Source organism: Puma concolor, chromosome B2, assembly GCF_028749965.1.
Source record: "Puma concolor isolate L17-30 chromosome B2, mPumCon1.1.hap2, whole genome shotgun sequence".
Classification (NCBI taxonomy): domain Eukaryota; kingdom Metazoa; phylum Chordata; class Mammalia; order Carnivora; family Felidae; genus Puma; species Puma concolor.
The window spans coordinates 79,976,761-80,004,519 of NC_141671.1; the positions used below are offsets into that span (position 1 = coordinate 79,976,761).

At 37.2% G+C, this 27,759-nt stretch overlaps 1 protein-coding gene and 1 pseudogene across 3 annotated transcripts in view; both read right to left on the reverse strand.

Moving 5' to 3' along the window:
* The window catches only part of RARS2 (arginyl-tRNA synthetase 2, mitochondrial), an 82,690-nt gene that overhangs the window by 13,923 nt on the left and 41,008 nt on the right, over positions 1 to 27,759 (reverse strand). For 2 of the 3 annotated variants that reach the window (XM_086707392.1, XM_025925369.2), the window contains exons 7-20: positions 25,957 to 26,040; positions 21,974 to 22,050; positions 12,527 to 12,685; positions 11,401 to 11,507; positions 10,181 to 10,276; positions 7,367 to 7,427; positions 5,761 to 5,837; positions 5,163 to 5,287; positions 4,513 to 4,580; positions 4,318 to 4,427; positions 3,845 to 3,940; positions 2,766 to 2,840; positions 1,141 to 1,204; positions 442 to 676 (exon numbers count right to left, since the gene is read on the reverse strand). In XM_086707392.1, the coding sequence (XP_086563518.1) occupies positions 590 to 676; positions 1,141 to 1,204; positions 2,766 to 2,840; positions 3,845 to 3,940; positions 4,318 to 4,427; positions 4,513 to 4,580; positions 5,163 to 5,287; positions 5,761 to 5,837; positions 7,367 to 7,427; positions 10,181 to 10,276; positions 11,401 to 11,507; positions 12,527 to 12,685; positions 21,974 to 22,050; positions 25,957 to 26,040 (1,286 nt within the window). In that variant the 3' untranslated portion in view covers positions 442 to 589. Of the gene's footprint in view, positions 1 to 441; positions 677 to 1,140; positions 1,205 to 2,765; positions 2,841 to 3,844; positions 3,941 to 4,317; positions 4,428 to 4,512; positions 4,581 to 5,162; positions 5,288 to 5,760; positions 5,838 to 7,366; positions 7,428 to 10,180; positions 10,277 to 11,400; positions 11,508 to 12,526; positions 12,686 to 21,973; positions 22,051 to 25,956; positions 26,041 to 27,759 lie in introns of those variants that run through there. The other variant, XM_086707394.1, reaches the window with a different exon arrangement.
* On the reverse strand, positions 24,473 to 25,946 carry LOC147581072 (large ribosomal subunit protein uL23 pseudogene; annotated as a pseudogene).

A 27,759-nucleotide genomic window follows, 5' to 3' on the forward strand; every position in this document is an offset into this window, starting at 1 on the left:
GGTTTAACTAATGGACTAATTTTTACAAAAAGATCCTGGTACCATACCTGTAAGTAATTCCTTGTTATTTAAATCTGTTCAGTTCCCAAGTTCACATAATAAGAGTTACCTACCCATACAGATTAACGAAAGATAAGCACAAGATCTGTTCTCTGGGAGTGGTTCTCATCTGTATTAGCAAAAAAGCTTAATTTTGGTGTCCCTAAGTTGATTCAGAACTAGCCATTATTATAAGAAAATTGAAATGTTTTCATCAGTTTTATCTGATGTGAACATTAGGTAATCTCAGTTATGAGAACAGTTTCTGGAAGAATGACACTGTAAAAAACCTCAAGCTGGAGTTTAATCCTTTATCCCCATTAGACCGCAGTGAATTTTAGAAGATTTGAGTTAGTTTTACAAAACTCTGTTTAGTACTTATGGACCATGAAGGAACTCAGATGATTTTTTAAGATAAAGATTTAATAAGTTGATGAATCACTTAGGCTTAATATAGATTCTGATACAGAATAGTTTAAATTCTAAACAAAGCATATAAGAATAGAGAACTAGAATTCATTAATTAAAAAGCTGCTATTTTAATTAGAAATTACATCCTACATACAGGTGTTATTCCAAGAAGTTTCATTCCATTGGCTAGCACAGAACGCACAGCTCTGAAAAGATGAAGTCTGGCCTAGAAAATAAAACAAAGGATGATTAATGTTCAACAACAGGCTAACAATACATGAGTAAAGAAGAGTATCTTTAAGAGTAATTTTAATTTTCTTCTAATTTAAAGTAGGAACAGTATCTCAGGGTGCCCTAAGATTTGCTGTCAGTAAGGAAAAACAAATTTAGCATCCTGTAACTTATAGTATGACTGGTACCCCAAGAGTTGGGGAGTGGGAGTGACACTATCATTATACAGCCCAGCTTCAGATATGGGGAACTCCTCACTCTTAGGAAAATGTGTTTCAAAGTCCAGTGTGTTGGAAAATCTGAAAACACTGATTGTTATAGCCCAATTCTAAGTACCACCTGAGTCTATAAGTATACTACTGCAGTTAAACGAGATGCTATTTTAGAAACATTTACAAGAAAGACTCAGTAATAGTAACCTGAGGATGCTAAAGATAACACAGAAAACACTTAACGTACCCCAGCCACTTCAGGAGGACTGTCTTTTATATGCAGTGTCTTGTGTGCCATACCTGCAAGATGACTGAAACGGGAAGAGAGAAATGAAGACCAGAAGTCATTTCCTGTTGTAACATGCAAGCTTGGTATTTTATTGCCTCAACTTAAAGAAATCAAAGCCTAGCTCCATTAAAAGATGTATCCAACATTGGAAAGCTGAGACTTGAATCACTGCATTTCTGTAATAAGAAAAGTAAAACACATTAAACTAAAGCTTTAGATTTTGGTCCTAATACCTTAAGTTCTTAAGGTGGTGATTTCAGTGTTTTATAAAGATAGGGGATTCCTTTCTAATAGTTTTTTCTCATTTAGGCATCTTTAGGATGAAAGGTATAATGTGGCCTGGACTTCCCCCTCTGTATGGTGAGGAGGTGGGGTAGAGACTAGCTATCAAATACAAACACTGCACAAACATGGGCCACTCTTTAAAGCATCTTTTCTGTTCAGGTATAGCAGCAAATACAACAATGTGCCAGAGAAATGATGCTTATGACATTGTTTCGATGAACTGACTTAAAAAAAAATACATATTTATTTATTTTGGGGAGAGTGCAAGCAGGGGAGGGGCAGAGAGAGGGCGACAGAGGATCCAAAGTGGGCTCTATGCTGACAGCCTAACAGCAGAGAGCCCAACGTGGGTCTCAAACTCATGAACTGAACCACGAGATCAAGACCTGAGCTGAAGGTGGACGATCAATTGACTGAGCCACCCGGGTGCCCCTTAACTGACATTCAATAAGACTTTCTGGCTTATTTCTCTATGACTATGTAGAATTTAAAGGGGAAAAAATTTTTATTTAAATCTGGGGAAGGCAGGTAGAAAGGATAATCAAGAAAACCCCAATAAATCTGATTTCAGTAAATCTTGAGTAAAAACAAGTATTTCCTTTCTTAAATAGATTTACAGAAAGATAACAGCTGTTGCTCTAGAAGATACTCAACTTCTATTCAGAATTCTGAAACAGCTACTATGAAATTTCTATTCAAGTGTTACTCATCTGCCTTCCAGTTCATTCTCTATTCTCTGGCTGGCTAATTTTTCTATGCTTAAAATCTTTTTATGGACTCCACTGCCCTGAAAATAAGCTGAAATGCCCTAGTACATGCAAAAAAGGTGTGTACACACTCATTTCTCACCCCTCGCAGGACTATGCTTGTAGTTCCTTCAGTATCATCTTCTTGTTCAACTCTGGACTTTTTCTTCCTTTTCTGCGACTTTGTTTCTCCTGATTAATATCAACTCCTCGCCTCCAAAAAGCCCTCTCTGATCCATCAAGGCTGGGCTGAGTGCCCTAACATGGTCTCTTATGTTCGCTCTATCTTAACACACATGTACTGTTATGTAACCACCCGTGACAAAGCTGTTAGTTCCTGTTAAAAAGACTCAATGACTGTACCTTATATCACTGAATGAATAAATGAATATTAATTGCTGATTTGCAAAAATGAAGCAAGAATTCCTATAACTTAAAGTACCTCATTTTTTAGGCCGGGGTTTGTTTATAGGAAGACTTTAGAAGAAAGGTCCTTTTTCAGATCAGGTCTCAGAGGTCTTTAATACCTGAAAACAGCAAGGTTATAGGTACCTTAGAGTTAGAAGGTAACTGACAATGTGCCTGGGTTGAAGGTCCTGAGATGATCTATAAAGCACTTCATCGAACCTAAAAGAAACATGACAGCAGCAGTTGGCAGAGGAAGACTGTGCACGTATTACACTAAGCTGTTAAGATCTTGGATGTAAGGCTGACTTGAAATCATTAAGAGTAGAAGGTATATATGAAAAAGGACCTTGGGTGCATTTGAAGGTAAAGGCGCAGTTTTCTTTCTTACGAATTCCTTGATGGCAGGTACTTTCTAAATCATCTTGATATCCCTTAGGCCTAGCCCAGAACAAGGACTCAAATCATGGCTGTTAAACTGAATGTAAAAAGCCTCCAGCCATGTTTAGGAACATAATCTAGGAACTAACAAACAGAGTCTACCCTCAATGCCAAGGAAACCAGGTTGGCTTATTTTTCCTACCAGATTAGCCAAATGTGAGAAAACTGACTCCTGATCCCAGGAAAGAGTCATTGACCACTGTGTGGCAATTAGAGAAAACTGCCTTGTTAACTACCCACATCCCTTTCCAGAGACTAGTATCTCCTGACAAGTCTGGCTTTACCAACAAAGCTTGAAAGAGCTCAAAGGTATGGTCTCTTGCCCAGTGTAGGGGCATCAAGTAGATATTCATCTGAGACTGTGAATTAAAACCATGTAGCAAATGAAGGATTATGGTCTCATGGAAGCTGTACAAAGGCAGAGATTCCCCGTCACTTATTGAAGAGGGTGAGGAGAAGATGAGCTTTTCCAAAACTAAAAATTTATGCTTTACTAGGCTTTCTATTCTCATACCATGACCCAGAAGATGTTAGGCACCTGTGCTGATTCAGCAGTGATAATATTTTTAAGTCCCAAGGATTGACCTTGACTATGTCCTCTGTCTGCCCTCAAAGGGCAGATAAATTGCTTTTTGGTCATACCTCCAGGAAAAGCGCTTGCTGTCTGGTGGCAGGGGGACGGGGTAAGAGCTAGTTACTGGCTTATTCACTCCAGTGGTCAGCAAACCCCCAACAGTCATTTCACTAGGCAGATGAAGACTAGATAAATACTAGAAAACCCATACCTGAGAAGATGCTGAAGAATGGAAACAGACTGTGGTTCTTGTAAACAAGCAGTGTTGAAATCATTTAGATAACCACATCCAAAAGTCTCTTCCAAACTGTTATCAAAAGTTTAAAAACAACGGATTAAACAAGTCATCCAAGGACACCTAATTGAAGTTTATCATGATGCTTTAATCTTTCCTAAATCTGTTACTTCCCTCGGAAAAAGGGAGTATAGTCTTTGGCAGGGTTATTCTGAGTACAGAATAAGGTAACATACAAAAGCACTTCTTTATAGGTGCTCAATAAATATTTTAAACCCCCCCCCCCAAAAAAAAACCAAACCTAACAGGTGGTCCACTGTACTTCTAACTAGTTTTTAACAGATGTCTGAGAAGCCCAGCAAATATGACTTTGATCTTAGGAGCACATCAACCAAGCCTCACCCTGGGAAGGACAGAGCGGCTCATGCATCCCTGCAGACTCCCCTCACCTGTGGAGGCGAGCATGCGTGTACTGCAGGAAGACGCCTGTGTCCCCACGACTCTGGAAAATACGATCCCAGCTGAACTGATAGTCAGACAAGAGCACACCTTTGAAGTCCTAAAATGACAAGAGTAAACCTTTAGTGCTGGGATTTGTTCTGGTACCAAACAAAAGGGTCTCACAGGATGCAGTCTTATCAGACCTGAATAATGAGTGCTGCAAGCCCGACCCTCTCTGCAGTCTCCTGTGGGTTCTCCACTTCTTTGGTAGCTGAAACAGACAAAGGCAGCTATCTTTAACCTACATGAAACCATTCAGAATCAGGGATTGAAGGAGATAAAATCTGCCAAAAACATACGCTGCCAGCAAGAACAAACAGGTTCAGAGTGGGCAGTTTACTTCCCTAATTTGGGCTAATTGACCTTGGATAAAGATGTTCCCCTGCCTACATTAAAGGGAAAGAAACATGAATTCGTTTTTCTCATGAATATCCCTTGTGAGACATTAGACAAAGCTGGTACTTACTTTTCCAAGGCTAAACAAAGCCACCAGGACTTGTGACCTGTTTCCTATTACATACATAGGAATTTCACATAAGCACTCCAACAGTGGAATGACAATGCTGAAGCTGTCCATGAAAGAGGCCTAGTGTTGTATCAGTGCAGATTACTGAACTGAATGACACCAAGCAGCAAGTCTAAAACCTCTGGCACCTCTAATTAGTGCAAGCTATTTTTGACAAGGTTAATGAAAATTAAGAGAGGGACAGTCATAACAAATCACACTGCACAGAAGTCCGAAGAACATAAAAGTGGCATGTAAGTTGTGACTGTAACAATAAAGTGAATTCACTCTTAATAGAAGCCATGTTCTGTAGCATCCTTGATCGAATCTCATTTAGAACATCTTCCAGAAAGGTAACCTCTCCTCTTCGAGTCTTCATTCCCTGCACCACTCCAAAGGGCACGTGCTGGCACCTGAAATGAAGGAGAAAAGAACTGATGATCAAAGTGTGTAACAATACCCTTTCAGAGAGTAGTCTGAACTTTAACTCTCACAGAGGGGCTTTTCAAAATTAACAAATTAAAATGTGATGTGATTTGTTATATGCCACAAAAGATGTTAAACACACAGCTTCATTGTACAGATAATCACTAGCATGTGATTAAATTACTAGTTGCCTTTGTGAAATAAAAGGAGGGATTACGAATTTTGGACATCAAGCCACTGAGAACAGATGTCTACTAAAGACACATATATTAAATGTTTGTAAGTTAGAAATAAGGACATTAAATTAATGTAAAAAACAAATCTGCTTTGCAAATATGTTGCAACAAAGAAATGAAGTTTGAATAACAATTTTCAACAACCTGGTATATTTTGGGACTTGGCTGACCTAACAAACCTTTAATGATCCTAAGCAGGCAGTTAAGAACTGTGCTGACATTACCTTTCTGCCCAGTCATATCCCATGATCTGCAGCATTTGGAACACTTGCTGAAAATGCTTTTTTTGCCCTTTATCTGTCTTGGGGGAAAAAAAAGTATTTAAAACAACAGTGATAAGTTAACCTACAAAAACAGGTTAGACATAAATCAAAATATTTGAGTTTTGACAGACCAGAGTCATTGTCAATTGATGTATTTTAAATAAGCACACAGAGAGGATGCCAGTAGAAGAACGTCTAAGCTGAGTGTTCTACAAGATAATAAGAGCTGTAGCACTCCACAAGTCAGGAGGAAATACGAACTTTAATCTCTTGAATATTCTATTTAAATTCCTTCTCTTTCAGCTATCATAACCTTTATCTCCAAGAAGGACAAAGCTAAGTTCTAATAAGGTATATAATGGCAACTTTTTTTTCTTAGGGGAAAGGGAGGTTGCACATGGAGAGGAAGGAAAGGGAAGAAAAGACCAGAATAACCCTCAGCAATAAGAGGAACAAACTATTGGATGCACACAACAGCTTGGGTGGATCTCAAGGGCATTCATTATTGCTGAGTGAAAAAAGCCAATCTCAAAAGGTTACCTACTGTGATTCCACTTATGTAACCTTTTCAAAGTGACAAAACTGTAGTGATAGAGAACAGAGCAATGATTGCCAAGGGTTAGGGTTAGGGGGAAGGGGGGGTTATTAAGTGGTTCCCAAGATGGAGTTTGCTTCATGATGGAACAGTTCTTTATTCTGAATGTTGTGATGGTTATGTGATCTCTCCCCTCCCCCCAATATATTTAGGCCCACACGCAAGTACATGTTTTAACTAAGGTCTTTACCATGTCAGTGTCCTGGTATAGATAAAATACCATGGTTATATTAAGATATTTTCTTTGGGGAAGGCTGGGTGAAGGGTCCATGGAAATTGTACTATTTTAAAACTTGTCTTAAATTATTAAAATAGTTATTTTTATTTTATTTATTTAAAAAAAATTTTTTTTTTTGGTAACGTTTTAATTATTTTTGAGACAGAGAGAGACAGAGCATGAACAGGGGAGGGGCAGGGAGAGAGGGAGACACAGAACACGAAACAGGCTCCAGGCTCTGAGCTGTCAGCACAGAGCCCGACGCGGGGCTTGAACTCACGCACCGTGAGATCATGACCTGAGCCGAAGTCGGACACTTAACCAACCAAGCCACCCAGGCACCCCTAAAATAGTTATTTTTTAAAAAGTACATTATGGTAACCTGCACATACTCATTTCACATAACTATTTTCCTGAATTGGGTATATTTTTTTTTTTTTTTTTTTACGATGATCTCGCAGTTCGTGAGTTGGAGCCCCACATCGGGCTCTGTGCTGACAGCTCAGAGCCTGGAGCCTGCTTCAGATTCTGTGTCCCCCTCTCTCTCTGCCCCACCCCTGCTTGTGCTCTGTCTCTGTCTCTTAAACATGAATAAACATAAAAAAATTTTTTTTAAATAAACCTAACATTGAATTTCTTCTATATTTTGACAAGATTATTTTTCCATAGTTTTTCAACATGGCAATTAACTTCTTTCTTTGCAGTTTTCATGAGGTAAAGATCATAATCTTTTGTTCTTTATTGTGATTACTTACCACATAAATCATTGTATCAAAATTATACTTCTCCATTCGATCTATAGCAGCTGCAAGATCTCTGAAAAATATGGCCATAAATTAAGAGTTACTAGGCAGATCTGGGTAAAAATTTGCTTTACATATTTAATAGTAATGAGGTTTTTCTAATTAAGAACTCCTATTACTCCACAGTCTAGGGTATACTGCTTATGATTATATAATCCCAGTACCATACTTTCGTATAAAGTAATAACAAAAATAGCTTTGGGAAAAGCAACAATAATAAAAGTACAGTGGAAAGATTAAAAAAAAAAAAAAACAACAAAATAAGTAAATATAAGCTCTGGGAAAAGCAGTAGTACTAAAGCAGCTCCAGGCAAAGTGTCTGTAGGTAAATGTTTTATGATTTGTTCATCAAGCCTGTACTGGGAACAATCACCTGAGTGTCACTTTTCGGCAGTATACCTTCTTAAAGAACATATTTAAAACACAGGTGATGTGGTAACTTAACAGATATCTTTTAGCTACTCTCCTATTACAAGGACTTTCAAAAGTTTTGAATCAGTGATAAGCAATACCTTCTAAAACACTGCACAAGACCAGAAAGTCCTTTGACAAAAACTCAACTCTCCTTTCTCTAAGTATAAAAAACTCAGTTTGCATCTAGTATGAAATAATGAAAACCAAACCATTAACAGTGAAATTTCAAGTCAAAATTATGAAAATATTGAAATTGAAAATCAAAGCTATTTTTGGTTAACAATATATGACACTGGGAAGATTTTAAAAGGTCCTAGATCTTTTGAAATGATGGAAAGCATCAAAACATCATTAGTGCCCATCTCCTAATCCTAATAGAACATAGAGCATGCATTCACAATGGAGGCAAAAACTGGCTCCTGAGGGACAACAGAATCTTATTCTTTTTATGTATAAAGCACATATGTGCACACAACACATACAGATGCACAGGAGATCTGTGATATCAAACATTTCCTGAGGTGGGCAAGCAGGAAAAACAGGCTAAAAAGGCTCCTGAGAGGGATTATAATGGAAAAACAAAAACAAAAAAACAAAGGTGGTGAAACACGAGTATAGAAGATTATCCCCCAGATGAAGTCACAAATATATACCCCCACTATATTTTTGGTTTGACACAAGGACAAAACAAAGAGAAGCCTTTTGATCCAATGAAATAATAAAAGAGAAGAATATAAAGAAAAGCTCTAGGCTGAGTTTGTGAAACCTGAATTTGAAAGCAGGAAGAATGCCAGATCATTTAGTTCGGGCCTCTCATTTCAAAGTAGGGACCCAGCCCAAAGAGGGTCCCCAGCCTCACCCTGTGCTCTTGCCAGTATTCTCCCGCACTTCTGTCTGTTATAACTATTCTTCTAATTCACATCCACATGTATTGATGTATTCTATAAGAACCCACTGAAAGGGCAGAAACAAAGTTCGAGCAAGGTGAAACACTAAACATTTTGGCAAATGGCAAAAAACACAATTATTGTCTCAAAGAGAAACATATAGGTATTAAGGTAAATATACAGAAAAATCTAGACCTAATGAATGACAGCCCAAGAAAAATAACCAAATCAGGACCACTAAAATGACATGGAACCTCTATTCTGGGCGGACACTTTTTTAAAAAAATGTTTTATCTATTTTTGAGAGAGAGACAGAGTGCAAATGAGGGAGGGGCAGAGAGAAAGGGAGTCATAGAATCTGAAGCAGGCTCCCGGTCCTGAGCAGTCAGCACAGAGCCTGACACGGGGCTCAAACCCACGAACCGTAAGATCATAACCTGAGCTGAAGTTGGACGCTTAACCGACTGAGCCACCCAGGCGCCCCTGCTCAAGGTTTCTTTATTTAATCTGTCCAGCAATTATTGGCCGACACAAAATATTTTTTCTATTATTGTTTTTAATCTAGAAAAAGAAATGTACCTCTTAGATACACAGGTTCTTCTCACCTCCTAACTATAATTACATGGAAATGATAAAGGGAAATGCCAAAAAGTAATAGAAAGTAAAGAGATCAATTTTCTAATGGAGAGTAAGAGAATCAGATGGTTGTTTACAGCTGTTTGGAACAAATGATGGTAGTTAACAACAACAATAAATATCAATACTTTAATTATACTATAAAAGTGGGTTTATGATCCAATATAAAACTCTAGCCTGGAAGACACTAGAGCCTTTTGCCAAAAGTGTTTCAGTATGGCCATGTTTGCTTGTGTGTCTTTTTTATGGTCCTATCTTCTCCTTCCTATTGGCTTTGTCCCAGATATAAATGTGCTTGATAAGATGTAAGTTCCAGTTCTTAGGAGTCAGTCATGCAGAGAGTTGGAAGGGGAAAAAAAAAAAAAAAAGGCAACATGGCCTACTTCTCCCTTACTCTGTTTTACATGAGGACTGCTACTCATGTGCATGGTAGATGAATCTTTACAGAGGATGCCACTGAGCCAATATGACCACCTTCTAGTATATACTTCCTATCAATGTACAACAGGAAAATATTTATAGTTGAGGTACCTCAGTTTTCAGTTTGTAGAACAATGTATTTATTGGCTGTGGAAATCCTATGATGTTTAACTAACTGTAAATAATCTTTTTCAGTCACTTTTCTGATGATGTTATACCTTTCCAGGAACCATAACCGGCCAGAGATAGACGCCCAGTAAATACATCTTGAAGTGATGAGAACAAGAGATTTAGAAACTAGGATTTGGTAACAGCTTTGAGGATAAAATGACTGTTTTAGCACTGATCCTACAACAAAGCACATGAAGTCACATACATTCTGATGCTGACCCCCCCGTTACATACAAACCTGGTTGCGTAGAGAGAAGTCCCATCGCTTCGCATTACAGTACAAATTGAGGAGGGGTCACCATTTCCAGAAAGATCCACTATAGCTGTTCCTTTTCTAGAAATGCAAACAGGTAACTCTTAAGAAATAGAGTAAGACCCTTTAAAAGTATAATATCTATAACATTATCTTTGGCAAACTGGAAGCTATTTTTTATTCCTTACGTAGCAATAAGCAGTATAACCAAATGAAGAAAAACAAGGAATGGGACCATGAATTTATTAAGAATGGGTATGCTATAATTAATATTTAGTTGTCCTATCTTTTTAAACTCTGTAGCTCTGGATAAGGTACTTAGAAAGTCTTTAGCATATCCAGTTGAAAAATGAGATTTCAGCTGTTTAACTGTGAAACATCATATTCTTCTAATTCAAATTATAGCATTTAATATTGGGCTAATTTTTAAGATGCCAGAAAATACCCTTGAATAATAAACCATGGAATTTTGTTACGGTCTTTCCTGCCTTGTCAAAAATTAGAATCTGTAGATGGAGATGCAAAAATCTGCCTTATGCACATTACTGGTGTTCTCCATGTCTTCCTCGTAAAGATGACAAGAGAAGCTCTTTGGTACTATGACAACTGGTGCTTCTAAGCAACTGGTTTGCTTCTGTATTACAGATGCCTGGGCTCCTATGACTGGTACTGTTTGTCTGGCTGACAGGAAGCTCAAAGCTAAATTAGAAATCTACCGTAAGTAAGGCAGTGTGTTAGATGATATACCATTATCATCCCTGATTCTGTATTATTTTTTTCTGCCCTCGCTTCCTGATTTCATTTTACTCTTTCAAAAGCTTGTATTATACCTATTTACATAATATGCCTTAAATCCATTTTGAACAGGATGTGGTTTTTTAAAAAGGCAGGGCTAAGTAAGATGTAAGTTTTATTTCCTTTTTCCAGTTACATCAACTTGTCTGACATTAGGCCAGTCATTTGTACTTTCCGTGCTTCAGTTTCTTCACACGTAAAAAGCAGATTAACAACTTTTCTTCCAACCTGACCAGGATTTTGTCATGGCAGCAAGAAGACCTTATGTGGAAAAGTACTTTGAACAGCAAAAAGCACTACAAAAAAAATGCCAGGAAGGTTGCACACCACATTCTGTTGTTCTTACTGAGAGACTATATCATTTTTTCCCAAAGAAATAACTTTACTAAAGAACAGTAACCTGACCATACATTGTTTTCTGCAGGAGTCCTTTACTGTCCAGCAATTTTAAGACTTCTTGAGATTTTTCACGATAAAATGATTCTCCTGAATATTCATCAAAGTGTACTCCTAGACGCTAAAAGGATTCAGAAACAAAAGAAAGGAAGTTAGTTAAATGTCCTATTATCTTATCCTAAGACAAAACAGGATGCTCTACAGTCTGTCACCCAGATTGGGAAAGTAAGAATTAGATGAAGTCACTCCTCTGCTCTACCAAACCTTCTACCTCTTCCCACACCAGGCAAGTCCTCACAATAGTACTGTGCTGATATGGTAGTTACTGGGCCCACACGGCTATTCAAATTACATAAAATAAAAAACTTGACTTTCTCAGGAACACTCCTTATGCTTCAAGTGCTGGATAGCCACCGGTGGCTAATGGCTATGCTGCTGGGCAGCACATCATGGAACATCTCCATCACAGCAAGAAGCAAGGTTGGGCAGCTCTGGACAATGTCCTACCTCATGCCCCATCCTACAACCTCTTCCACCTCCTCTCCTGCAGCTCTTCATCCTGCTTCCCTACTCCAGCCACATGGGTTTCTTTAATGAAACTCTCTTCATTCCACGTACTCGCAGACTCCGTCTCCCCTCCCCTGCTTCATTGTTCTCCACAGCATCATCACCACCTAACAGACTGTGTATGTCCTTGTTTAATCCCCGTTGTCTTTAATTTGCTCTCCATCTCCATGCTGGCATGTGAAGTCCAGACAGAAGTACTTCTATTTCCTTTACTCACTGTTGTATTTCTCCCACCCCCTAAAATGCTTATTAAATGAACAAATTTATATGCATCACACACAGGCCTACAGAAATGAAAGAGGAAAAAAAACAATTAAGATAAAATGAAGGAATGAACAGAAGACAGAAAAGAGAAGCCAGACTGACACAGAGTACTAGAGTGCCACCTGATATTTGGTTTGTGAATTTCACAGGATTGTTTCAAAGCTCCAACTTTCAGCATAAATAATAATATGTGGGTCCTAATTTTCAATGGAATGACAAATCTAGTCTTAAAACATGAGCTGAGGAAGCAACTTCATTCCTCAGTAGTCCCAGTCAAGAGCACCCCATCACAGGAGAGTAGGTGGGCACCTTGTAAATCCGCACATATTCTTCTATGCTCAGGTCTCGAAATTTCTGCCACAGTTCAAGTGCTTGCGTGTCACCCAGTTCTAATCGCTGAAAGAACTCATGCGCTGATTTTGCTACATTTTTATTATCTGCTGCTTCTTTATTAACTTGTACATAAACCTAAAAGTATAACAGTATATTAAATGAAGTACATTAGTCACTGTTACCTTCAAAGGAACAAAACACAATCCCGAGAACTTTCATTTACATGTTAGCCAACTGCCCTCATGAGAGTGTAATCTTTTTTTTCTTTTTTTTCTTTTTTTTTTTTTTTGCCATGGGCCCTTAGTGCACCCTATAAATCCCTTCTCAAAATGTTTCTAAATGCATAAAGTAAAACACATATGCTCATAAAGGAAATAATTACATTGAAAGTTATCCAATCATTTTTTTAGGTTGTGATGTAGTAATGGAAGAAAATACTAAATTTCTGATAGAGGTTAGGGAAAATAAAATGTGTAATTTTCCCCTCCCTTCCAAGTTCACAGACTCTTGGGTTAAGAGTGCCTGGTTAGGGGGCGCCTGGGTGGCTCAGTTGGCTGAGTGTCCAACTTCGGCTCAGGTCATGATCTCCCAAGTTTGTGAGTTTGAGCCCCACTTCAGGCTCTGTGCTGATAGCTCGGGGCCTGGAGCCTTCTTCAGATTGTGTGTCTCCCTCTCTCCCTGCCCCTTCCCTGCTCATACTGACTCTCTCTCAAAAATAAACAAACATTATAAAATTAAAAAAAAAAAAAAAAAAAAAAAAAAGAGTGCCTGGGTTGGATTAAGCTAGCATTCCCTCTTTTTTTTTAATAAAAGGGCAAATTATTATGGCCGCAACTTTTCTGAGAAAAGGTCAAAGGAGGTAGAATGGTTCAATCTGGCTAAGAAAAAGCCAAAGGATGATTCAGCAGTTGTTTTAAGAAAGACTTTTAAAATAGTTCTCTAAACCTGCAAAAGACCCATAACATAGCTTATCTAGGAAGACCTCTGGACAGTTAGTTTACTTACACTCGAACCTGGGCTCCTGAGAACTGTGTGGACCACTCACTTCTGGAATGTTTTTGCACCACCTGTCCTGGCTGGTTTACTTCTGCCCCCACCCAATGACAGGAGTGGAATTGGATGGCTTATTGGATGGCCTCCCATTTCTATGATCCTGTGATCACAGTTTAATAATTTTCTGGTCTCCAAAATGCAAGGTTAATAAATGACAATAAAAATATCAACTCTGCACCTCAAGTAGTACTGAAGTTACCCATATAGAATATAAAGATTTTACTTCTAAGTTGTAACTCACTTCCAGGATGAAACATGGATGATACATTTACTCTCCTCGTATTTCTTTCAGAAACCTATTAAAGTAGCATAAAGTAGTAAAAATTGGCAAATTACCGAAGAAATAGGAGGCATCTGTTACAGTAATATCATCAAAATATCAGTGGCAGATAAAGTGGTTTTATTGCTGGAGTACACACTGGGACAACTGGAATGTGGCTTAGACCCACTAGATCTACCAACAAAAGGGACAGGGCATTAAACATCTATCAAGGTAAAAACGTCTCATCTTTCATAGATGGCTTCTGTTAACTACTGGAATGGCAGAATGTAATGAATAAATATTCCAAAGAGAGGTTAAAACTACCTAATTTCTTTTTCCTTTTTAATGCACATTGCACAGAAAAGAATTAATAGAGCAGGCCTGAGGTGCTATCCTTAAAATGTCCGGTTTGCAAGCTTACCCCTTGGCTGGCATCTGGGAACTTGGCTGGCCATGTGGGTACTTCAGATTTGGGAAATGTTCCCACCAGCCTAACTGATAAGAGTAGCTCACTGTGCTTAAACTATGAAAACAATATGGTTTATGCTAACTACTTGCTTTCCTTCTGGGAGTTTGGCATTTTAGTACATGCTAAGCAGAGGGTGCCTACATGATCAAACTCCAATAGAAACTTTGGGCATGGAGCATCTAATAAGCTTCCCTGGTAGACAACATTTCAAGTATGTTGTCCCAGTTTGTTGCAGGAGGAACTAAGTGTATCCTGTGTGACTCCACCAGGAAAAGACTCTTGGAAGCGTAGCCCTGGTTTCTAACAGACTTCACTGCATATTCCTTTCCCTTTGATTTTGTTTTGCAACCTTTTGCTATAGTAAATCATAGCTGTTAGCACAATTATACATGGAGTCCTGTGAGTCCTTCTAATGTGTTATTAAATCTGGCGGTGGTCTTGGGGAGAATGAACACACATACCATAAAATATTAATTTCCATGTGCTCCTATGAAATAAGTCCAGAATAAGTCAGAAACAGAAAAAGAAAATTTTGGTAAGGTGTAGGAAAACAGAGAGAGTCACGGTGAGATAGTAAACTGCAGACTTTTTGACGTTTTTTTAAGTGTTTATTTATTTTGAGAGAGAGAGAAAAACAGAGTGTGAGCTGGGGAAGAGCAGAGAGAGTGGGGGACAGAATCCAAAGCAGGCTCCAGGTTCTGAGTTGTCAGCACAGAACCTGACATGGGCCTCAAACCCATGAACTGTGAGATCATGACCTGAGCCAAAGTTGGATGATGCTTAACCAACTAAGCCAGCCAGGTGCCCCAAACTTCTTGACTTTTGAATGACATATCCACGGACAATTAAACTGTTGTCCAGCCTATAGTAACTGAGGCATACATATTTCTATGACTGTGATTGAAAATATCTCTCTCATACACACACACTACATGCACATTCACATGTAATTTATAATCAAACATATACAAAATATTCTTATTTTCAAAAAAAAATTTTTTTTAGATCTAGGACTCTGAACTCAAATAGACAACATTTAAAAAATCTAATATGCATGTGAACTACTGGTAAGAATATTTTTAGAAAAAACTTTACCAGAATCTTTTCCCTTTCTTAAAATTTAAAATAGAAATAATTAAAGCAAAATAAACAAAACCAAACCCTAACACTTGAATAATCTTGGCATTTCAGCAATTTGTAATTATAAACCAAACATTACTGAAAATCAACTGACACTATCAAACAGAACCATAGAAGAGCCTTAATTAGCACTTAATCTGCCTGTAAATGAACACGAAAAAACTGTAATTATTAACATTCATCACCGTTTTAGAAAAGAAATGCATTTTCCTTCACAAAATAACCTTAATACTATGTACTTCTGAAATTACAATTTTTAATTTAGTCACCACAAACTTTTTATGTTTAGAAAGTATGCATTTTGAAGACAGCCTCCTTTTGAGGTTAGATCTAGACACAAAAGGAATAAAAAGGAAGTTTTAAACTTGGATTTGATAATAAGAATGTGGCTTAGGATGTTCTTGAGAATGGAAATAATTTTTCTTTTAGTTACCAAAATACGAAAGTGAGGTATATTTCCATGAGGAAATAAACTAAACATTTAAGACTTCCTTAAAGGAATATTAACCTTTTCACTATTTCTAGAGGCTAATATTCCCAAAGAAGCACAGGATATTTTATTTCTAATTTAACTGATTCAGATAATTACAGTCAGCTCAAGATGATCTGTCCCAATATAAAGAAATAAGTACGAGAAATAAAGTATATAATGCTCTTTTACTCTCTTAAATTTGATTCTAGAATACCACTGGCAACATAGACACAGTTTAATTCTTTGCTTACAGGGCTCTAACCCCAACCCTGGTTATTTCTGTCTTAAAACAGAGAATAACTACTAAGAACGGTCAGCATAACTTAGACACTAAAGACCCTTTTAACTATACAATTTGTCTTGTATCTTAAAATGCATTTAATTTTGTTCTAATTTTTTTAGAAAAAACATGTAATGAATTCATGATTACAACTCAAACAAAGAAGGTAATTTTTAATGTTGTTTCATGTCTTGATCAGAAATTCCTTACAGAACTGCTGGTTGAGATAGATTTCTTTTGTTTTTTGTTTTTTTTTTTAAGGTTTATTTATTTTTGAGAAGACAGAGCATGAGCAGGCGATGGGCAGAAAGAGAAGGAGACACAGAATCTGAAGCGGGTTCCAGACTTTGAGCGGTCAGCACAGAGCCCAACGCGGGGCTCAAACCCACAAACCATGAGATCATGACCTGAGCCAAAGTCGGATGCTTAACCTACTGAGCCACCCAGGTGCCCTGAGATAGATTTCTAATGTTAAATGTAATATTAAAGAAACTCAAACAATACAATTATAATTTAAAAGATCAATATATCAGTTAATAATAAAATAAAAACTTAGTAATTATCAAGTTTCTCATTAGTATATCATTAGCAGCATATAAATAGCATTTTTTCATCCATTCATCTTCTTTCAGTATTTAGAATCGCCTATTTTTGGTCTTTGTTAATAATAATGTCCATGATATACCTTTATTCAAGGATGATAAAGATTCACTTCTTATATATATTAGACACATGGTGATATACATTTCTCATGCTGAAAAAGTTTTTTGCTCATTTTGATGGGGTGGGAGGGATAATCACTGAGCTATTAATATGTACTCTGGTCTTGCTTAGTATTCCCATCCTTGTTCTAAGAACACTCAGAGGAAAATGAGGCACTGTAGGTAACCCCCAGAAGAGTAGGCATTGGGAAGAAAGGCTAGTGGCTTTGGGGAAGATGGTCAAGAGTATGGTAAAACAGAAAAGCTGCCAGGAGAGAAGAAAGGACAATTGTCTAGATTGAGGAGGGAATGGGGATGGAGAAACATTCCCAGGAATAGCAAAAGCTGGGCAGCCTCTGGGGTGGCAACAGGCCCTCTGAGGGAAATGATTTGTGGTGTCCCCACACAGGGAGGCTGATATCTAGACCTATGGAACTGGGCCACAGCTAGGATCTCCTATGTTTGTCATACAAGCAGAGCTGTGTGCCTCCAGGGCATTTATGTAGGCTGGGATACTGGGCACATCAGTCAAGACCAATGTGGATTAAAGCTAAGAAGAGGCCTCCATGCCCATCCTGAGATGTACATAAGAATGTGGAGGACTTTGTGATTTGGAAGATGAGAAACCCTTAACAATGACTAGAGATGACTCTTACCACTCTCAAAAATATGACTGGGTTCAGATTTAATTAGGCTTACAATTTAAGAGTTATTTCTTCCATGTAAGTATTATAATGAGTAAAATTCACATTAACCATAATAGTCACTTTCTCTGAAAATAGTAATGTGATCTAACCAATAAAGAACTCTTGAATTCAAGTCTTTATAAAGTAAACATTTCTAAGTGCACAAATATGTCATTATGTCTAGAATTGATTTAACTTGAATTACTTTTTTAAGTTGAAGAAATCTTTTTTGGAGACTTTAAAGCCAAAACAAACAAACAAGAAAAAAAACCCAACAATCAAAAAAAGCCCCATGGTCTCTTGAGGAATAGATACTTCTTCCACATTAAAAAAAAAAATGAGAGCAAGTAAATAGTATCATTCGTTAATTTGGTGCTTTGCTCTTGCCCTATATTCTACTTTTTTTTGTTATTAATATAGGGAAACTCAGGGTCAAACCTCTAATATACTATTTCCTACTAATACATTATCCTGTAACTTTCCAGGTCTTTTTTTATTAAATGCTCATCACTGTAATTACCTAAAAGCATTTTAGAAAGGGTAAGGGAAAAATAATGAATACTTTTGGGGCCATTATGAACTTAATATGTTAATATATCATGTTCCCTTTATAAATGCCACTGTTAGGGTACAGGGCTAATGGATACATTATTGTCATAATATTTATGTCTTAGGAGAGGCTGCTCATATTTCAGAGGCATTTCTATGGTAATCAAAATTCATATTAGGGGCACCTGGGTGGCTCAGTCGGTTAGGCGGCCAACTTCGGCTCAGGTCATGATCTCGCAGTTCGTGGGTTTGGGCTCCGTGTCGGGCTCTGTGCCAACAGCTTGGAGCCTGGAGCATGCTTCAGATTCTGTGTCTCCCTCTCTCTCTCTGCCCTTCCCCTGCTCATGCTCTGTCTCTCTCTCTCTCTCTCTCAACATTAAATAAGCATTAAAAAAATTTAAAAATTGATATTAATAAGCAATATGCAATGAGTCAAGTTCTAAAACTTGTAGCCAAAAAAAAAAAAAAAAAAAAAAAAATGCTGGTTATACATTCCTAAAACAGTGTTACATGTTCTCAAGGTCCATTCAAGTAGTTTAAACTAGGAGAAATCCTGAAATTACTTTTAAAAACTATCACTAAAATAGGTAAAAGTAGGGGCGCCTGGGTGGCTGAGTTGGTTAAGCACCTGACTTAGGTGCTTGATTTCAGCTTAGGTCACGATCTCACGGTTGGTGGGTTCAGGCTCAGCATCAGGCTCTGCGCTGGAGCGTGGGGACTGCTTGGGATTCTTTCTCTCTCTCTCTCTCTCTCTCTCTCTCTTGCTCTTTCTGCCCCTCCCCTGCTTGTGCTCTCTCTAAATAAATAAACATTAAGAAACAGATTATAACAGGTAAAAGTAAATGAGACACCCATATACTCATGATTTAGATTTAACACTTTTTACCATAATGAATTACTTTTTGATAGAAGCAGAAAGGCTTTTTTATACATGTCACAAAACTTAATTTAAATGTTTTCTTTGAACCAATAATGTGAATTCTAAATAGCAAATATATTAGTTATTTAACTCATTAGCTAATTTAGGGGGAGGTATGAACTATTACAAAACCAGTTCCCCGTTTCATGACAAATCAGAACAACTAATAAATGGTTTTAAATGATGATCAACAAAAGTCCCATGTCCACACACAACAGCCAGACATCATGGGAAAAGAAGGACTACAGGGACACAGAAAAACAAGTAATGAAGCAAAGCACAAAAATGGGAACGCAAGAGAGAACTGATTGTAAACGATAAATATTTTCATCACAGAAAAGAAATGCTAAAACTATCCTATAATTTCTATACACAAAAACTGAGAAACTGAAACCGGGGGATACTGATCATGACGCCATTCAGCAGGAGGCAGGCCACAAACTGCCACTGGATGGCTGAAGCCAAATTCAAAACAGATATGCTGGAAGGTTGAAACTGAGAAAACTAAACTACTAATTGTGTTCCTGGTACAGCAATTTGAGGATGAAAGAAAGGAAAATGGTATGTAAGTAATTAAACCGATGGAAGTGAATGGCCAGAAGGGCATTCTGTCATGCCAGTGGAGGACAGGGCAGTGCATGAGCACCTGGGAGTCAGACTGCCTGTGCTGGAGCCCTGCATCTGGCCCTTGGGTTTTGCATCAGTAACTGCATGATGAAGTCAATTTTGAGAAATGGTACGAGTGTATCCTATAATAGTCAGCTCTTCCTTGGAACTATATAATAGGTCTGATATTCTCCAACTTAAATGGAAGAAAGGGACCAAAAAAAAAACCCCTACAAGATCAAATTCATACAAAATGTAACTGCAGGCATGGTGCTTGGGGCTGGCGATAAAAGATCGAGAAGACATGGTCCTTCTGAAAGTGGTTACAACTATAATCTGACAAGGAAAAAAACCAGGGGGTCCAGCCAAAGTCCAGGTTTTCTTTTAGGAACAGTATAAAATCATTTATTAATATTTGCCTAAAGCTCAAAAAAAAAAAAAGGAAAAAATTCCTCACTTATGCCCAAAGTTTTTGTTGAAAATAATCTGCAATGATGACTATAATTTTAAAATGAAATTGGGCTAGCAAAAATTAGCCCAAAGATAAAATAACCTGGAGGCTGCCACTTTAGGCTCTGCATTTTTTTTCTGTCCTGCAAAGGAAGAAAGAGCCAGTTAGTACCCTAATGGATTTCTTTTATTACAAACAGCAACGTGGGTGTATTTGACTTGCTCTTTTGTCTATAAATGCTGCTTCCCTACGAAGCTTTTAGGCAAAAGAACACTTAATGAAAGCAACACCACTGTTCCTTGAGTTTTTAGTTATTCACAGAAGTACCTCCTGCCCTTGTTCCTTCTTTATGTGCATCCATCAATCAACAACCTCTAATATAGCTGTATAATCTCCAACTTTTTATGAGTCTCAAAAGCCTGGAAATTTGTGATAAACTGCATAGAAAGAAACATACATTTAAGTTTCTATCAGGTTTGAGAACAGACTTTACTAAAAATATTTAAAATACTATGAATGACAAAGACTTAACTATTTCCAGGGTTAAATAAAACGTTTGAGGTGGGGTGGGAGAAAGAGGAGAATAGTAACTCTCATATGAAGTTGTACTCTACATCCTTAAAAATGTTCTCTCAATGACAGACACAAGGTCTTCAAGCAAGTATTTTTATTTTCTGTGCAATGGGTTGTCTCTGTGGGCCTGAATCTGATGAAAGGTTCACTAAGCCTGTGGTAAAAAAATACTTGCCATTACTCAAAGTTTTAAAAAATAATACAATAAAAATTCTAGGCACTAAGGTGGCATGCTTTATTTACAGACAACCATAAAGAATCATTAATTTTTAAACTCTTGCCTATCAATAAAACTCAATGGAAAACAGAAAAAAATCTTTTGTTTAATATTATAAATAAAAATGTAGGCATTTAAAGTGCAGTGCATGCAGGGACTCAGGAGAAAATTACAAACCATTAAAACTCTTCAAGAATTACAATGTAATTTTTGTTAAATTTAACTACAAAGCTGCAGGAGAAAAATTATTTAACAGAAAGGAAAATTATGAAGCATTCTCAGTGGCTTTTGCTAGGGAAGTAAAGCATTATTTTGGTAAGTGCTCTTTCTTATGCACAGGTATAATAACATCTTTAGTCTGATCCCCAGTACGTCACCAACACGGCTGCTGTCATTGGTGTTTATTCTTGTGAGGCCCAGAAACAGAAGAGAGAACAATTAGGACAATGAAAAGGAAACACATCTCCTGGAGATTAATTGGGCAGGAAGAGCTTTATTAATGAACTCTAAGAAAAACTGAAGACAGTGAATCAAAGTACCCAAGGGACTATATGAAGCAGAATAGGAAGGAGTTCACGCTGGGCAAAAGCCAGGAAAAGGAGCTAAAAGACAGAAATTTAAAAAAAGCACACACAAATTCAGAGAAACACAGGTATCTTCCCCCACGCTAGAATAAGATTAAAAAAGTATATACTCATGTTTTTCGATTCTAAATGAATTATAGTTATTGCCATGAAGAAAGCTGCAGTTATAAAGCAACTGACAAAAAATTAAGAAATTTGCATTGAATCTGTTATCCCATGTGTTTATTCTAAGATGACTCTATACCTAGAAAAATACTGTCCCAAATCAACTAAAACCTAAATAAACACTTGGACAAGAAAATGAAACGAACTCCCTAGTAAAATAAAAGCCACATTGCTATAATTCCTTGTTTTTATGAACATTTTTAAAAACCTCTGGGATTAAAAATTAATCCAAGCTGCAAAGTACTCTGAAAAAAATAAATTGAAGCATTTGCTACTATTGTTTCTTGCCAACTTACTTCAAAGAGGTGCTGTAAAGGACTGGACTGAAGTTTTTCTTCATAGCCAAACAGTTGGAAGCCAGTTCCCAGAAGACCTAGCACAGTAATACATAAATGAAAAAATTATAAAATGGAACAATAGAGAACAGTCATGGCAGGGAACAGGTATAGCTATATCAAAATATCAAGCCCTTGTAATTATGTGTCCTGAGAGCACTACAAACACATGTTATCATCTTCTGCTACCCCATAAACTCAACACACTGAATCACAAATTCAATATGTTGAATAGATCACTGAAATTAACTTCAAAGACACCAATGGACTATGAACTCATCAAAAGCAGGGTCTAGGACTAACTTGTCTTTGTATTAACAGTGCCCACCACCAACGTAGCAGACATTAATAAAACAAGCATTTATTGACTAGCTACCCTGAGGAAGGACATCATGATGCTACATGCTGGATGCTTAAATTCTGTGAAAACAAACTTATGGGAGGTGATTTCAAAACTTTCTTTTTAAACTTGTAGATGTTAAAATAAAACAAAGTTAGAAGTTGGCTTGGTGTTATAATATTAACCCTTAAAAAAATAACTGGAGGAAAACAATAAAAGACAAAACTCAAAACATACCTGGGTATCTCTCCCATTCAAGGTGACCAAGCAACAAATATCTTTTATCTGGCCATATATTTGTCTTTTATTTGTCAATGATTTTTTTTTTTTTTTTGTCTTTGATGATAAATTCTGCATTCAGGGATAGTATTAGTTTGAGCCTTATTTTTTTTTTTTTAATAATAATTGAGGTAATAGACTGTAAGTACTTATATTCTTAAGAAAGACGATCACAATTTCAGTTTAAAAGGATATATGCAAGGGCGCCTGGGTGGCTCAGTAGGTTAAGCATCTGACTTAGGCTCACGTCATGATCTCACGATCTCATGGTCCGTGAGTATGAGCCCTGTGTTGGGCTCTGTGCTGACAGCTCAGAGCCTGAAGCCTGCTTCACATTCTGCGTCTTCCTCTCTCTCTCTGCCCCTCTCCCACTCTCTCAAAAATAAATGAACATTAAAAAAATATAAAGTTCCTCCATGTCTTTAAAATAAAAAAAAAAAAAAGGATATATGCAGACTGGGACCAAGAGCAATAAAAGGTGGTTGAATTATTTTAAAAACCAATCTGTTTCTATAACTCTTATCAATTACTAAGCTTCTGATCTAAAGGAGCTATTGCCAGTGGGCCTTGCTGACATACATTTTTCTATGGAGGCTCACCAGAAAGTGGGATGCTACTGAACTCAAAGATGTAAAATATTTTGGAGTTTTAGACAAGAACTAGAAGGATGACTTAAAAATGTACCAGCCCTATTCACTTTTAACAAAAAGCAAATGTCAGGGTCTTAGGAGCAGGGTGTGGAAAGATGCCCAGACTGTTCTAAAAAGTGGAAATAGGAAAAGTAAAGGCCAATGCCCATTTAATATTCAACCTAATATATTTTCAAAAACTAATTTTGTGGTTAGAAACTATTTGCCAACTTTTAATAGGAGATAGCTGAAACACCCAAAATTAAAACTCTTCAACCATTATGGTTATAATGGAAATGGTGACAGATCATTAACCATCGTAGTCCTTTAGAGAAACATTGCGATAATAAAATCCTGTAGCTAAAATTGAATACCATAATCACCTATTTGCTAATGCCTGTGAAATGCATAAATCGGTTAAACTAATGTAAAGTGGATATCACCTATTAAATCTGATTGTTGAGCCTAGGGCCCAAATCTCTGACTACCAGCTATTGTGAAATGCAGGTGGATTTTTAAAATGCAGGGCATGTTTTCAGATTCCTCCACAGTGAATAGTAATGGTACTATTAATTGGTTCAAGTTCTACTGTTTTTAGAGACTAAATGAGATTTTTATTAATTGAAATGAAAGAGAAGGTCATGATAAATCTGTCTTTTAGAAACTTTGATTTCATTTCACTAGCTATGGACAGAACAGAATAGTATCAGTAAACTTTAGAACTGGTAGTGCACACTACACTTTATGGAAGCTTTAAAATATTATCTAGTGTTTCTTTTGGATTGGTACTGTAAAATACTTCCACAGATTAATTCATCAGTCTTAGTGCTTCTTATGTTTCAAGTCCTATGGACACAAAGATAATTAAGACACAATACATGCCTTCAAGGAACATGTCATCTAGCAGGGGAGAGAAGCACACAAGTAAGAAAAGAGTAAGGCAAGCTTATTTGAGGAGAGCTGGATACTAGGAACTTGGTGATGCGAGATGTAGGCAAGGGCCTGTGTGTCAGAGAATGCCTTAAGAGGTGATACTAAGGCCGGATTTTATATTATATATTATATTATATTATATTATATTATATTATATTATATTATATTATATTATATTATATTATATTATATTATATTAATATATATTAATTATATATTAATTATATATTAATTATATATTAATTATATTTTATTTCATTTCATTTTATTCTATTCTATTGTTGAAAAAATTTATATTTAGATTTAGCCAGCTGGACTCAGTTTAGATGATCCCAATTTTGCTGGCAACATCCAAAGCATCATAGTCAGGAGCCAGTCGAACATATGCTTTCTTTTCTCCATCGGGCCTGATCAGAGTGTTGACCTTGGCCACATCAATGTCATAGAGCTTCTTCACGGCCTGTTTGATCTGGTGCTTGTTGGCCTTGACGTCCACAATGAACACAAGAGTGTTGTTGTCTTCTATTTTCTTCATGGCTGACTCGGTAGTCAGGGGGAACTTGATGATGGCATAGTGGCCAAGCTTGTTTCTCCTGGGGGCGCTCTTTCAAGGATATTTGGGCTGTCCTTGGAGACGCAGTGTCTTGGGTCGTCGGAATGTAGGTGACGTGCGGATCTTCTTTTTTTTATGACTGTGGACACCTTTCAGCACTGCTTTCTTGGCCTTCAAAGCCTTTGCTTTGGCTTCAGCTTTGGGAGGGGCAGGGGCTTCCTTCTTTGCCTTCGGGGCCATCTTCATGAAAGGAGGCCGGATTTTAAAACACACATAACAGTTGCCAGAGATTTTTAATTTTTTTTTAATGTTTTATTTTTATTTTTGAGAGACAGAGACATGGCACAAGTGGGGAAGGGGCAGAGAGAGAGGGAGACACAGAATCTGAAGCAGGTTCTAGGCTCTGAGCTGTCAGCACAGAGCCCGACACGGGGCTTGAACTCAGGAGCTGTGAGATCAAGACCTGAGCCAAAGTCGGACACTCAGCCAACTGAGCCACCCAGGCGCCCCAATAGTTGCCAGAGATTTTTAAAAGTTTGCATTTCACATGCTACCAGAACTTCACTACCTTAGCAACTTCATTTATCTTGCCCTTCCTTGATTACAGGTACACTATGAGGTAGGAATGGTTCTGAGTAAACTCACAGCATTAGAGATAATTTGTGGCATTCAACTGTTTGGTTCTCACTTGTCTCTTCCTCTCTTTTTTTTTTTTTTGACCCCCTGTCACTGCACAATTTAAGAAGGAGCCAAAGTATCCCACTTTCTTTTTCTTCTAGGCCACTGGCTCAGGGTATAACAACAGATCACCCTCCATGTATGATGCAGGGAAGCTGGACCCCATTTGTTTGAAAAATGGCAGAGCTGTAGCTGGAAGGGATTATACAGCTAGACTTACTTCTTCCCTGTACATTCACTCCTACATTTGACACATGTAAGCTACTTTTTCTTAATAAAACCATAAAAGCCTGTATTTATTGCCTTGAATGTGTGAGGTTTCCTCCCCCAAAACAGATTTGTGTGGTGAGAATTGTTCTAATAAATAGAATATAAGACTTATGCAAAAGAGCCATTAGAGGGAAAAAAAAAAAAGGTAGGAGGCACTACTCTACCCAATGGGTTCTGGATATATTCTGCATGATCAGGTGACATAATTAAAAGAAATTAAACTTAACAGTGAGATAAAAGAGAAAATTTCAAACTCACTTACCAAACTGCATGCCCCAATCTCCAAGGTAATTTATTCTGGTGACTTGATGTCCTAAAGCTTCTTTGAGATTTGCTATAAAATTTCCTAGTAATCAATAAAATATATAGTTTCTCATTCTTGTTATCCATTTTGGCATAAGAACCATGTGTTTCTCTATTATCAAAGCATAACAAAAATTTTTTTGATAAAATTTACCAATTCAATTTTTTTTAGTAAAATATTCACTATTGTGTTTTCATCTATGTTATGGAGCAGGAGTAGAGAATTATTTGGGGGGCAGTTATTCCAAAGAACCTCACAATTTTCATAAGAACATAATTTTCAGCAACATTAGTGGGAGCTGGGAACATATGTTAGAATAACTGAATTGCAAAGAAAATAAGAGAATCTCAATAAGTAACAAGAGATAATTTTGCTAATCCCTATAGAGCCTAAACCACACTGGTGTTTTTTTCTCAACAGCTCACTCTACCTTCTTTCAATCACTGAAATCCACCTCCTCATGCCTGCTCCCTAAGAGCACATGGTAGTTCAAGAACTTCATCTTCTTCTACTGCTGACACTGGTTTGATATCCAACACCTGCTTCACTCTCCTCGTGTGCACTCATATGCTGCAGAGGCTGGAAACCTAAAAATTACATTTCTCAGAAACTTCTGCAGTTAGGGTTTCAGAAGTCACTTATATTTGGGCAATCAGATACACTTTGCATGAGACTTCGAAGGTGAACATGAGGTGAGTGAGAGGGGAGCTACTTCTATTTTTTCTGACAAGCACAGCTGTGGAGGCTTTTTCTTTTTGGTGGCATCACTAATAGCCCAGTGTCCTGTCATGTGACTTCCAAGGGAACTGAAAGGGTATGGGGCTGCCTGTTTTGCTTATATGAATTCTAGAAGATATGGCAGGACTAGTGGCAACGGTAGCATGGCTGCTACTGGAAGTGACTGCAGAAAAGGCAGAAGCTCCCTTGATGAACATGCTCTACGGTATAATTCTGGTAATCATTTATGTCACTTCACCCAAAGCTTCTTCAGCACTTCCAACAACTTTGTAAACTATTCAATATCCTGTAATAAATTCTTGCCTGCTTTTACTACAGTAGATTTAGTTTTCTGCAAATAATCCTTCACCAATATGTATATCTGACTCAAATTACTGCAGCTACTCCTTTTCCAGCTTCCTTACTTCTAGACTTTCCCAGTCTATACAGTCCTAACAGCAAACTTCTTCCGCTGCTACTCAGATTGTATTCTTATTTTTAATTAGCATCTTATTATCTTACAAATCAACTAAATAACACAAACCTAAGCTTCTGGAATTAGACTAATTTCAAATCCTGGCTATGATACTTACTAGCTAGGTGATTTTTGGAAAAGTTACTTTTGGTATCTGAGTTTCCACATATCACGGTAAATAACACGGTAAATAAATTCTCAGGAAGTATTATCTCTTCCTGGCCCATTCCTACAATTTTGACCTACTCATGTAGCTTTTCTTACACAGTATATTTTTTATACTCTTTCAAAAATCAAACCCTATCATTTCCTCTCTTAAAATGCTCCAGGAGATCTCTCCCACAACAAGAGGTGATTCCAGTTTAATAATGATCTATGCCACAAAGTACCGATTGCTCCGATTCTTAAAAATATTCAAACGACAGGTTAAATGATCCCTAAGGCATGCAATAGACAGATTTCCACACCAGAAGACAGATCAGATGAGATACACTTCAAAGTCTCTTCAATTCTAATTGCAGTTTTTAAATTGGGCTACTGCATCATGTCATGTTTTAAATAAATGAAGA